The sequence below is a fragment of the Hydra vulgaris genome, chromosome 14, assembly GCF_038396675.1.
Source record: "Hydra vulgaris chromosome 14, alternate assembly HydraT2T_AEP".
NCBI lineage: Eukaryota > Metazoa > Cnidaria > Hydrozoa > Anthoathecata > Hydridae > Hydra > Hydra vulgaris.
The window spans coordinates 27,208,816-27,222,705 of record NC_088933.1 but is presented as its reverse complement, the minus strand read 5'-3'; the positions used below and the strand labels follow the sequence as shown (position 1 = coordinate 27,222,705).

At 27.2% G+C, this 13,890-nt stretch overlaps 3 protein-coding genes across 4 annotated transcripts in view; all 3 read left to right on the top strand.

Annotated features, from left to right (window-relative positions):
• Positions 1-6,934, top strand: part of LOC100197279 (sodium/mannose cotransporter SLC5A10) — a 31,685-nt gene extending 24,751 nt beyond the window's left edge. For both annotated transcript variants that reach the window (XM_065818228.1, XM_065818229.1), the window contains exons 9-14: positions 219-303; positions 383-600; positions 2,729-2,961; positions 3,133-3,381; positions 3,670-3,855; positions 6,707-6,934. In XM_065818228.1, coding sequence (XP_065674300.1) covers positions 219-303; positions 383-600; positions 2,729-2,961; positions 3,133-3,381; positions 3,670-3,855; positions 6,707-6,864 — 1,129 coding nt within the window. In that variant the 3' untranslated portion in view covers positions 6,865-6,934. The remainder of the gene's footprint in view (positions 1-218; positions 304-382; positions 601-2,728; positions 2,962-3,132; positions 3,382-3,669; positions 3,856-6,706) is intronic.
• Positions 6,935-11,871: 4,937 nt separating this feature from the next.
• On the top strand, positions 11,872-12,689 carry LOC136091007 (zinc finger MYM-type protein 5-like). Its single transcript, XM_065817991.1, has 3 exons — positions 11,872-12,054; positions 12,135-12,230; positions 12,312-12,689. The coding sequence occupies exons 1-3, from the start codon at positions 11,872-11,874 to the stop codon at positions 12,687-12,689; spliced, it is 657 nt and encodes a 218-aa protein (XP_065674063.1).
• Positions 12,690-13,247: 558 nt separating this feature from the next.
• On the top strand, positions 13,248-13,607 carry LOC136091006 (uncharacterized). The gene has a single exon (XM_065817990.1). It carries the CDS (start codon positions 13,248-13,250, stop codon positions 13,605-13,607), a length of 360 nt encoding a protein of 119 aa, XP_065674062.1.
• The last annotated feature ends 283 nt before the right edge of the window (positions 13,608-13,890 follow it).

The window sequence follows — 13,890 nt, the reverse complement described above, 5'->3', positions numbered from 1 at the left end:
ATATATCTATAATATCAATCTATAATATAAAAATATATTTCTTAAATGTATTTTTCATTTCAAGGTTGTTTGCAAATAATATAGTTAATAACATTAGAAAAGGTCACTGGTTACGATGATGTTTTTTGACAATATTAATTGGTAAAAATAAAAGTACAATAAAATTATATATTTCTGTTTTGTCTATAGTTTTATTCCTCATGACATTTTTTATTTAGACCTCTTGATGATCCTGAATATCCATGGCTAGGTCTTATTTTTTCTTTACCTGTTACAGGTATTTGGTATTGGTGTACAGATCAGGTATTTTAATATTGATTACAAAAGCTATTTTTATTTTTTTTTATAAAATAAGATTTTTTCAATAACTTTTTTATTGAAGGTTATTGTTCAGCGCACACTTGGTGCTAAAAATCTAGTCAATGCAAGATTAGGAACAATAATTGCTGGTTTTTTAAAATTGCTACCTTTATATATAATGGTTATGCCTGGCATGATAGCTCGAGTGTTATATCCAGATATTATTGGATGTGCTGATCCTATCTCTTGTAAAAAAGTATGTAACAATCCGTATGGCTGCTCTAATGAAGCATACCCAAAGTGAGATTTCAAGTTTTCTTTGAAAAAAATTTGACAAAACTTGTTGACAAAAAATTTTTTTTGAAAAACTTGTTATAATAAACTTGTTACTGACAAAACCTATTGTTGACAAAACATGTTGTTAATAAAGCTTGTTGCTAATAAAACTTGTTGACAAAACTTTATATATATTTAATTTATATATCAATTTTGTATTATTGTTTATGTATATTGTTAGATATAAAATCTTTTTGTATTGAGAAACAATATAATAATATTATTAATATTAAAGCAGAAAAAGTTGAGTAAAGAAAACTTATTCTTTATTCACTGGTTAAACTTGTTCATGTTGCTATTGTATTTTGTTTATGTTGCTATTGTATTTTGTTCATATTTCTGTTATATTTTGTTGCATGCGATTTTGGAATCATATATTGTTAATATTTTATTTACTTTTTTATATCCAAATGTAATATTGACTTAGCAAAGAAACAGCCTTAAGTCCCCAAGATACAATTTTTTACCTAAAAGTAGTCTTAAGTCAAACCTAAAGTCGTTATTGATTGTTTAGTCTATTATTAACATATGCAGACAAAAAGATAAGAGGGTTTGCATAAGAGTTAATGAAGCAAACACATGTTTTGTAGTTTAATGGTTGCTTTTGATAAAGACTCATATGACTATTTATTCATGAATCTTAATCACATATGAAATGTTTTGTTCACATATTCAACAGTAAGCAATTTCTTATCTGTGGACAAAGTTTTATGGTACTGTCTAAATAAATTATTGCAAGATATCATTATATTGTTTTATTTGTTGTTGTTGTTGTTGTTTTTGTATAAAACCATGGCAACTTATTCTTTTTATCCCAGTTGTTTGCTTCTTTTTTAACACATTTCTCTTAATCATTTATAAACTTGCTATGGTTATATCATAATGGTTTATCATTTTTCATATCTTTAAGTCATATTTTATCTTTGAGACCTTGCGCTAATTATGAGATATTTAACTTTAAGTATCTTTTATTATCTGAAACATATTTCAACTGTACGCAACCTTTGAATCATAAATACACTTTGAGTATCCTGGATTATATATAAATATTTGATTGAATAGAGTTAGATATAAATATTTGATTAAAGGATATTGTTATTCAATATCCAGTTTTTTATTTTTATTTTTTTTCTGTAACCTGTCTTTAGTTGAGTCTATTGAAAGTGTATTGTTTGAAACCTTAAAGTAATGCTACAGTACAGCATAAATTAATTCCTGAAAAAAAAAAGAAAGATTTAATTTAATAATTGCTTAAAAGAGTCAACAATTATGGAGTTAGACACTTTTGTATCAAAATCAATTTCAGGCCTGAACAGAACTCTTTCATGTAATGCCTTTTATTTCATGTAACACCAAAACCCAAAACAGTTCCATTTTTATGTAGGGGTATAAAAGAAAGTTATTTAAAAACCTGTGATTCAAATTGAAGTACCTAAAAAATTTTGAGTATTGAAGATTTTTAAATTCAATAAATGTATGACAGATTGTTTTTTATTTTATATATAAAATTATTTTTAATTACAGCAGCTAGTTGTCCTAAGGCTATTAAGTTAAATGTTTTTATTCGTTAAAAAAAATATTATTGTCAATAGGAAGTAATTAGTATAATGAAGTGAGCTGATATTTTTTATTTTTAAAACAAACAGCTTTAGATACACAGGTACCTAAGTACACAGAGCAGCCTTAGGTACACTAGGTACACAGTGTTTTTTTTTTGTTTTAAATCTGCTATATAACAGTTTTAAATTAAATTTCATAATTTATTTAAGTTATTTGATTAAAATTTTGTGTTAAAATTTAAAACCTAAAGGTTTTTATTCATATAACGTATAAACTTTTTTTTAATTTTGATTTTTAGTTAAATAAATATTAAAAAAGTTTTTATTAAAAGTTGTAAAAATAGTTTTTATTTTTACATTTTTAGGATTAATTAGGATTATTAGTCCATATAATGCACTAAATTAAGGACTACTTGCAGTAATCTGTATTGTGATGCACTAAGCCATTAGTCTGCAATATGTAGACTTATTTTCTTCATTTAAATTAAAATTTTATTACGTTTTTTATTTTATTTAAAAACTTTATCATTCAGGTTGGTACTGACAATTCTTCCTCAAGGTTTAGTAGGACTAATGTTGGCAGTAATGTTGGCAGCTTTGATGTCATCTCTAAGCTCAGCATTTAACAGTTCTTCTACCATCTTTACAATGGATATATATAGAGTGTTGAAACCAAAGTCTACAAACAAAGAACTTATTTTAGTTGGGCGTCTTGTTGTAGTTATTCTAGTAGGAGTGGGAATTGCATGGATACCCATTGTTTCACGTATTATTCCTTATTAACAAATCAAGTGTTGGCTTTTAAATTGATAATTATAACTAATTATAATTACTTGAATTACAATTAGTTATTTAAGCACATTTTATGAGAATTATTATTTTACAATGTTTTTTAACAATCTGATAAACACATAATTAAAGAAATATATTTTTTTAGAGGGGCATGGTGGTCAGCTTTTTAAATACTTACAAACAATTCAGTCTTACCTTGCACCCCCTACTTGTGCAGTTTTTTTGGTAGGCATGCTTTGGGCTCGTTTAACTGAAGCTGGGGCTCTAACTAGCATGGTATTTGGATTGTTAATGGGTGTAATTCGATTGGGTATGGATGTTGCTTTTCCTCAGCCTCATTGTGGTGAAATTGACAATAGGCCTGCATTTGTTAAGCTTCATTTTATGTTTTATGGTATTGTTTATATATTGCTTATTTATAAAAATGTTGATCTTTTTTTTCTTCTTTTTTTTTATATAATAAATAAATTGTAACATTAAAAATGCAATGATAAATATTTAATTTGTTATTTAGTTTTTTTATTGCAAACTATAATTTTGTTATGTATAATATGGTTTTATATAATTATAATTATTATTATATGATAATATACAATTAGATTAGAAAAGATGTTTTTAGATTTTTACAAATGTATATGTTCTTAATTTTTTTTTTGTCTATAAATTTTCTATTTTTATTTAGCATTGATTATATTTTTCTCTTGTATCATCATAATGATGCTAACAAGCCTGTTTACAAGGCCTGTTCCATTAGAGAAACTTGGTGCACTGACGTGGAAGACAATAAACAAACCACGTTATTATGATAGCCTTCAAGAAAGTTCAAAAGATATTAATATGGGTGTTGAAATAGGTGCATCAAGTATTCGTAAGTTTATTTTTAGTCTAAAATGACATAATACACATAATGACTTAAACATAATAACTTATAGTTACCTTATCGCATATCATTTAACATTTAATAACTTATCTTATAGCTACCTCATCACATTGTTTAACATGTAATAACTTATCTTATAGATACCTTATCACACATCATTTAACATTTAATAACTTTTCTTATAGTTATCTTATCGCATATCATTTATCTTAATCATAATACCATAATTGTTTATATAAAAAATTTTTTTTAGTAAAAGCATGAGAAAAACAACTTTTATTTAATTATTTACAAAGTTTATTTGTATTTTGTTTTGCTATTAAAGTCAAAATTACTGTTGTGTGATGATAATAATTGTACTTTATGCTATTTTTTATCATAATGATGGCAATAACAGAATAATAGACAAAATGGGGTTTCTTTAAGTTTAACTTTTTTATTTTATTTTTTGTTCTACTCTACTTTTGTTCAAAGTTTCTCCAGTTTTTAAGTTTGAAATAGGATATATGTCTCTTTTTAATAAAGATGTTTGTGTGATGATGATGATGATGATGATGATGATGATGATGATGATGATGATGATGATGATGATGATGGTTGGCACTTTTGTAGTTTATCTTGGTATTTTCTCAGCAGTCTTTACATCTTTTATTATATATGATGACCAAGTAATAATTGTATATTTCAGGCTAGGTTGAACAAATTTTTTTGCGCACTTTAATCCATCCCAACAAGAAATTTTAATGTTGGCCACATATGACAATTGTTCATTAATAGTGATCCTCAAATTCCCGGGAATTTCAATTTTGGGAATATCGGGAATGAAAAAGCTCATTCCCGGGAATTACCGTTACCGGAAATGAGCTTTGAAATATTTCTTTCCTTTCTAAAACCTGAAAATTTTTAATCAAAAAATACAAAAAACAATACAAAGAACTCAAAGTTTATGTTTAAATCTACTTTATTAATTTATTTCGGAAATAGCATTTAAAAAAAGAAATAGCATCGATGTTCTCATCACAAAGACGGTTGCGAGCTTTGCTCACAAGAATATTTGCTTCCAAAAAACGATGTTCTGCAGCTACTAATGTTGCTTGTATTGTCTTCAGTCCCTCGAAAAGTCTATCCAGAGTTGGTGAGCGTACTTCTGTCTTTACATACATCTGTATCTCCTTTTTGTAGTCAATAACTTTGCCTGCCTGCTTGTTGGTGACCTCTCTTGAAGCTTTCAAGGCAAGTGTCAGTTGCTCAGCTAAACTTCTTTGAACCTGCTGTGATGTTGATGCTGATGGTTCTTCTTGCTGTTCAGGTTGTTCCTCACAAACATCATTTTCAGTGCTGAAGAGTCTTTCCATCAGTTTCCCTGCAAGTTTGCTCATAGCTGCAACAGTCGATGTAGCAAAATGATTTGGCCCATTGATGCTGTTAATGTCGTGCAAGTAAAGGGTGAGTGATTGAAGAACGTCATTTCTGCGTTTGTTGATTTTCTTTTTGATAGCCAAGAAGATGTTCTGCGAGAGCTAATGATCATGCATTTCTAAATTGTCCAAGAGAAACTTGATAGCTGTGTTGCAATCGATGAGATTTACTGATTTCTTTGACAAGAATTGAATTGCCAACTTTGCTGAACTCAGAACTTTTACCAGCTCCTCCAATCTTTTTGAGTCGATATCTGCCAATAAGTAGGTTTTGTCAATCTCCCTGTGGTTCAGAGCTTCCTTCACAGGTTCAAGTAACTTCAAGAACCTTTCGCAAGCATCATGAAGGCTGCCCCAACAAGTATTTGAATCTAACTTCAGCTTAAGTTCTCTCCCGTTGTTCATCCTCTTAACGAATTTTTGAAGAATTTCATTTTTGACCGATGATCGATGGAAGAGGCTCATGATATCTCTTAATTTGGTGATCGTTGATTGATAAGATATATATATATATATTTTACATTATATATATATATATATATATATATATATATATATATATATATATATATATATATATATATATATATATATATATATATATATATATATAGATGAGCGAAATATTATAATTGCGATCAAAAAAATAATGATTCAATAATTTTAAAAACTTTTCTAGATACACCATACGAGGTGAGCTTATATCAAGAAGAAAGAAGAAGAATCAGTATGTCTGATAGCCTTTACCTCGCCACTTTCATCTGATCCACAATAAAATCTTTCAGTTAGAACAGTTAAAAAACGTTAGATAGTTAAAACAGTTAACAAGTCACTAGTGGAATGAGAGGGTTGTTTAAAGTCTCAAAGGACTTGCTAAAAATAGTGAGAAGACTGATTGGACTATAATTAGCAAGGATAAAGTGATCTCCAGAGTACAAAATCGAAACCTCAGATGCCATTTTCCAACAGGCAGGAAAACAAGGTTCATTTATACACATTTATGAGAGAGTATTGAAGGAGAGTTTGGGATGAAACTTTTTTAAACTCATAAAAACCCATTTTTGTTTTATCAAAATCTAAAATATATAGTTTAAATAAAATTTTAGATTATATTTGTTATTTATTATGTGTGTATACATACATATAAATGCGTGTATATATATGTATATATATATATATATATATATATATATATATATATATATATATATATATATATATATATATATATATATATATATATATATATACATATATATATATATACATATATATATATATATATATACATATATATATATATATATATATATATATATATATATATATATGTATATATATATATATATATAAATATATATATTTATATATAAATTTCATATATTAGTTTAAAATACCTTTTATTAAAAATTATTTATTAGATACTTCAAGTAGCCAATCAAAACTCACCTCAATCGATGACGAAAAACGAGAAATAGAAGAGTTTGAATACCAAACAAAGTTTTCAAAATGGGCAGTATATTCATCTGCTGGATCTTTAATATTTGCCTTGCTTTTTTTATGGGTTTGGTACCGATAACAAATATAAATAGAAAAGACAATAGAAAGTCAAGTAGAAATAGGTTATATGCAAATATAGTTAAAAATGATTTTTGGTTTTAATTTTTATGGTGAAATATATATATATAATATATATATATATATATATATATATATATATATATATATATCTTTTTTATCGAATATAATATATATAGTTCATACTTTTCTCTTTATCGAATATAATACATGCTGACTAGTCGAAAATACTTTTTAACTCAATTTAAGGAACGCCATATTATTAATTATAGAACATTTTTAATTTTTATTTGCTTTAAATTTTTTTGTAAAAAACTTTTTTAATTTTTTCTGCGACACGATGATTGCAGATACAGGTGATTAACACAGTTTTTAAGTCAGGTAGTTTCGGGAGCCCGCGATCTATGCTTTGAGACGCTTTATGGTTTATATTAAAACGTCATTTTTAACTTTCTTGTGAACAGAGAGAGGTTTTATGTCGTTCACTCAAATTATACTTTTTTTATTCTAGAGTATTTGTCTTATAACAATAGAAAAGAGTTTTTGTTTTTTTAATTCAAACAGAGTGTATAAAGTCACATATGTGGCAATAGGGTAAAATTGAGGGGTTATTTAAGCATTTTAGGTACACTTACAGATACAAAAAAAAAGAAAAAACAAAAAGAGCCTAAGCCTATTAGCCTAAGCCTAAGCGTTTTAAATGTTACAAAAAAAAAATTCCAATAATTTAAAATAGCGAAGATATTAACAATTTTGATCTAACATAATATTAATGTACATAATCCAACAAAAATCGAATAATTCCTCCTGCTAAATGCACTTAGGGGGGGGGGGTGAAGTAATTAATTAAAATCTCCTTGATCTTAATTACTTACCCCCCCTTCCCCCAAACAAAAAATTTTTTTCAAAACATCCACCCTCTCTAATAATTACCTCTTTTTTTAATAATTTACCTATCAGCTTTAAAACTTAAAGATGTTGCAGAAAAAAATCTCCACCCAACCCAACAATTACAACGCCCCAGTCTATGATTTTTTTACTGTTGTGTCTACTCCCCGAACTATTACCCCCTCCTTCCTATTATTAGGTAGGGGAGAGTATGTTTAGATTTAGAATAGCCTCCACAATGTTCACCAAACTGTCTTGGGTAGATTTGAAAGAGTGTTTTCAAGACATTAACCAGTTTTATTCGAAATACAATAAGCATATAACCAAAAAGCAGCCGTGGTGCAGTGATTAGAGCGCTTGTATTAGAAGCAAAAGAATCATATATTTCAGAACATATATTTTGTCATTGGTAAAGAAGAAAGCGTGAACTTCCTAGTCAAATGCTCTTTCAGGCTGACTTGTGACAAGACCGTAAGGTTTGCGGCGCCTAAAACAGTATTAAAAAATCTATTATGAATAATCAAATAAAAAATGACTATTGAGTATGCAGAAAATTTTATAAACAACATAACGTAAACAAATTTTAATGCTGGAGGTCTGAGAACCTTGAGTTCTATAGATGATTAGTATAGATTATATTACGAGATTAGATTTCCACACAAAACAATGCAGGACTTAAAGAAGATTTTAATGAACATGCATTAAAAGTCTGTCAAGTAGATCTTGATAAATATTTGCCTTTAGAAATGCGATGTTGCTAAAGAGAGTTACTAAACCCACCTCTATTATTATATGTTTTTAGTTTTAGGAATTTCTTAAACCCTGCGTAATCTTTAAGGGTTTTATATTCCTTATTTAAACTTATCAAAGAAAAATTTTTCAAAAAAAAGTTTCAAAAAAAGAAGTTTCCTTTTTTGAACGTTCTTTTAATAAAATCTTCATTTATCAATATTTTTTCGTTCCATGATATGAGTACTCGGTAATTTTTTAAAACGCTTACTTTGTCTTCGCACTTTAAAAACTTTGCAACAATTGTTCTTTGTTTTTGTTTTATATTTTCTCTCTTTACGATGCTAATCATTTTAATTAAAAGGAGATTTTAAAGAAAGTTTTAGATTTAAAGAAAATAATAGATAATAATAAGAAAATAGTGAATAATAATAAGAAAATAATAGATAATAATAGGAAAATAATAAATAATAATAAGAAAATAATAAATAATAATAAGAAAATAATAAATAATAATAAGAAAATAATAAATAAGAAGAAGAAAATAATATATAATAATAAGAAAATAATAAATAATAAGAAGAAAATAATATATAATAATAAGAAAATAATAAATAATAAGAAGAAAATAATGAATAATAAGAAGAAAATAATAGATAATAATAAGAAAATAATAAATAATATAAAGAAAATAATAAATAATAATAAGAAAATAATAAATAATAATAAGAAAATAATAAATAATAATAAGAAAATAATATATAATAATAAGAAAATAATAAATAATAAGAAGAAAATAATGAATAATAATAAGAAAATGTAAATAATAATAAGAAAATATAAATAATTATTAGAAAATAATAAATAACTATTAGAAAATAATAAATATAAAAAAGAAAGTAATAAATATGAAGAAGAAAATAATAAATAATAAGAAGAAAATAATAAATAATAATAAGGAAGTAATTAATAATAAGAAGAAAATAATATATAATAATAAGAAAATAATAAATAATAATAAGAAAATAATAAAAATAAGAAGAAAATAATAGATAATAATAAGAAAATAATAAATAATAAGAAGAAAATAATGAATAATAATAAGAAAATGTAAATAATAATAAGAAAATATAAATAAATATTAGAAAATAATAAATAACTATTAGAAAATAATAAATATAAAAAAGAAAGTAATAAATATGAAGAAGAAAATAATAAATAATAAGAAGAAAATAATAAATAATAAAAAGGAAATAATAAAAAGGAAATAATAAATAATAATAAGAAAATAATAAATATGAAGAAGAAAGTAATAAATAAGAATAAGAAAATAATAAATAAGAATAAGAAAATAATAAATGATAAGAAGAAAATAATAAATAATAAGAAGAAAATTTAAGGTTTAAAGATAATAATAATTAGTTAAAACAATTAGTATATGAATATTGTTTTTAAAAATAAATATATCATGGAATGTTGCCTTTACTTATTATTAATACTTATTATTATTGAAAAAATAAGCAAAAATATCGTGTTCACAAATTAAACTACTCTATGTTTCTTTTTCTTCAATAAACATAGATGATTGAAAATAAAACAATAGCATCATTGCTCTTTTCACAAAAATTGCTTTTAAACCGAATTCATTATTTAATATTGAGTTGGTATCTGCTTGATTATAGCGTTGCAATTTGCTTAATTTGGTATCTTCTTGATTTAGCTCTTTTTTGTAGTTCAAGCATATTCTTTACTAAGTCTTTTTCTTCTTTAAATTTGATTTCAAGATTAGCCATTTTATTTTCCAATTCATCGAGTTCAATTTTTGTTCTTGCGTGTAAAGAATTCTTCTCGTCTAATATTGGAATATAAATACTTGTCGTAAATTTAATGAAAAAAATAAATACAAATGCAGATAACAACACGAGCAATTTTTTCTTCCTTAGCTGCATTTTTTTTAAGTTAGCAAAAGATGTATTCAAGATTTTGTTCGCAAAAGTTGTATTCAAGTGTATTATTTGATTAAAAGATTTCGAAAATTGATTTCTAAGTTTACAAAAATATATATATATTTATCAGTTTCTGCTTAAACTTCAAATATTTCTTAATTTGTTTTTTTTAACTTATAACTTATAATCAATGGAAACGCTTGAAGTTGACTTAAATGAAATCTTGAAAAATCAGTGCTAAAAAATAAAGAACATTTCTCTTTTTTAAAGAAAGTTTATTAAAAAAACCACTACAATTATAAATTGCACAAATCTGGTTTAAATGTTTAAATATTTGTTTGAAAAATGTAACAAGACACGTCATAAGTTTAAATGACAACAGCATGCATGGTATTAAAGACAATACATTTAGGATATTTAATAACGTCAAAAATTTCCATTATATAAAAATCAAATATTCTATTGTAAAAAATCATTTTTTTTTTCGTGCAATAACTTTCTGAGCATATGCATACGAAGAGCATACTTTGCTCAGCACAGGCGAAAAAGCGGCATTGTCAATTTAAAAAAGTCTCGAGAAAGTATACATTGGTTATTTATAAATGTCTTTGTATAAAATTCTCCCAAAAAAATTTTTAATAAAAATTACAAAAAGTTTTATTGTAAAATAAACTTTAGATAGTTTAATCAAGTCAATATATACTTTCTCAAAACTTTTTAAATGTGACTATGCCGTTTTTCCCAGTGTACTCTTCATATACCCAGGGCCGCTGTGAGGGGGGTCTACTGGGTTGTTTTGTCCCGGGCGTCAGGCCGACAGGGGCACACGAAGCCGAATGTAAATAATTTTTTTTTTCATGTTTATTCAAAAAAAAGATGAAGGACTGGGAAGCAGCGTGGAAAATAAGAAATCAAAGGCAGCCGGTCAATTTGACCAGCTAAAACATATAATAGACGGTCAATTGCTTTTTTTGGCCGGTCAATTTTTTTTAGTTTAAATTTTCAACTTTGTAATGAAGTGCTTCATAATTGGACTTTTTAAATAAAAAAAGTAATTAATGCTTTAAAACTAAGAAATTAGAATAAAGCGATTCTTTTTATATAGCGGAAACTCGCAAATAAAGTGAATACTAATGATTAATTTAACAACCCGCTAGAGTAAATGTTTAAAATAACTTTAGTGCACGGAGATTTTCATTCAATTAAAAACGGAGATTTTTTACTTTATTAAAAAAAGAGATTAGATTAAATCCAAGTAGTTTGATATTGATATAAAATATTAAAACAATTTTATTAAATTTATTTCTCTAATTTTTAAAACCTCTCAAATTTGAAACAATTTTGAAACACGTGATACCGATGTGATAGTCTGATAGAGCCAATCAAGAAGAAATTCAAACAGTTCTTTGCTTATGAGCGGATGCTGTTTCAAAAAGAATTAAAACATGTCTGGTTTTAAAAAGAAAAATTCTGGTTGTCAAGTAAGAAAGAATGCTGCTCAAAGAACTGCGAATGAGGAAAAGAACAAACGCACTCTTCAAGACTGTGGTATTACAGTTACAAAAAAAGGAGAAGATGAAAATCCTACTGCTTCAAACTCTTTCCTGCCAAGTCAATCGATTCAATTAGTAAATAGTTTTTCCCATGAAAGGATATTTTCCCATTTGATTAATTCAATGTTATATAAATTTTTAACTTATTTTTATAGGTTGGAACTGAAAACGATGTCACTGACATTTCTGAAAGCTCGGGAGAGCCCTTATCAAAAATCGGAATAGTAGCTGTGAATGAAGAGAATATTTTGGTTAGTTCTACCTCTTTAAAAGAAATGATGTTAATAAACTTTTAAGCTAATAAAATAAGATTTTTTAAAATCTATTCTCAGGTGTTGCCAACAGAAGAACCCATTGCTACCATTCCTTCCAATGATCCTGCTTTGTGGGCAGCACATCTTTCCAAAGTGGAAAGAGATTCTGTGCTTCTACAGGGGCTTCCTCGAAATCCTTCAGCTTTCCCGAAAGATTCTAATAAGAAGAAGGTTCCTGAATCAATTTTCTACGAAACTTCTCTCAACGGGGAGAAGATATGCCGAGATTGGCTGGTCTGGAGTGTATCTAAGAAATCATTTATTTGCTTTCCGTGTTCTCTGTTTGGAAGCAAACAATCTTTTGGGATCAAACACCAGTCGCACCTTCTAAGATGGAATGATGAAATAAGCTGCAACTGGCACAAGCTACCTGAAAGTCAAAAGTCACCAGAATAACGCCCAGCATCGAAACTTTTACATAGAATGGAAAACGGCGCTAGAAAGCTTAGAAAATCAAAGCGGATTAGATGCAGCTCTTGAAAACTCGATAAGAAATGAAGCAGCCAGGTGGCGTGAAATTCTACGATGCATCTTAGATGTTACTCTTTTTTTAGCGTCACGAAACCTTAGTTTCAGAGGTAAATCTATTTACAATTATTCTATTGTGATACCGACTATCTTTAAATCTATTTAGCTTATATTTATAAGATTAACTAGATGATTTGGAAATCATTAAATAAAACAAATCCTTCTTTATTCTTTTAAATAAATATAATATAATATTCATAAATCGTAATATAAAATCATCATAGAATCATCATAAAATAAAATAAATGCTTCTTTATTGTTTTAAATAAATCTGTCTTATTATTATAATTTTTAGGTTCATCAAAAATGATTGGAGAAGACGATAATGGCAACTTTCTAGCTACCTTAGAGCTCTTGGCCAAGCACAACAAGACTCTCTAACTACACTTAGAAGAAGTTTCCCGCTGCCAACAAGAAGGTAACAAAATGAATGCCCATTACTTGGGCTGGAGCACTCAAAATGAATTCATCAAAGAGTGTGGAGGAATTGCTCACGGTGCCATCATCAACGAAGCTCATATGGCCATCTACTATTCCATTCTTGTGGACGGGACTCCAGACGTCTCTCACACCGAGCAAATCACCTTTGTTCTCCGCTTTGTATACTTTGGTACTGACAAAAGATGGACCGTGAAGGAGCGCTTTCTGAGGGTCGAGAATCTTGAAAAAAAGATAGGTGCTGACATTGCCAAGCTTATTATGGACGTCTTAGAACAAAATGAAATCGATCTCAAAGACTGCAGAGGTCAAGGATGTGACAATGGAGCGAGCATGTCCGGTATATAAAAAGGAGTACAGGCGATTATACTGCAAAAAATCCTCATATATGCCATGCAGCGCTCATAGTCTCAACCTTGCTGGTGTTCATTCTGCTGAATCTTCAGTTGAAGTCAAGAACTACTTTGGCCGAGTCCAGTCACTTTACAATCTTTTCAGTGGAAGCCCTAGTCGGTGGAAAGTCTTGATTGAAACCACTGGTTTTTCCCTTCATCAAACGTCGCAAATCAGATGAAGTGCGCGAATTGAGGTCGTGAAGCCGTTAGTCAAGCGATCCAGGGAAATCCTCGAA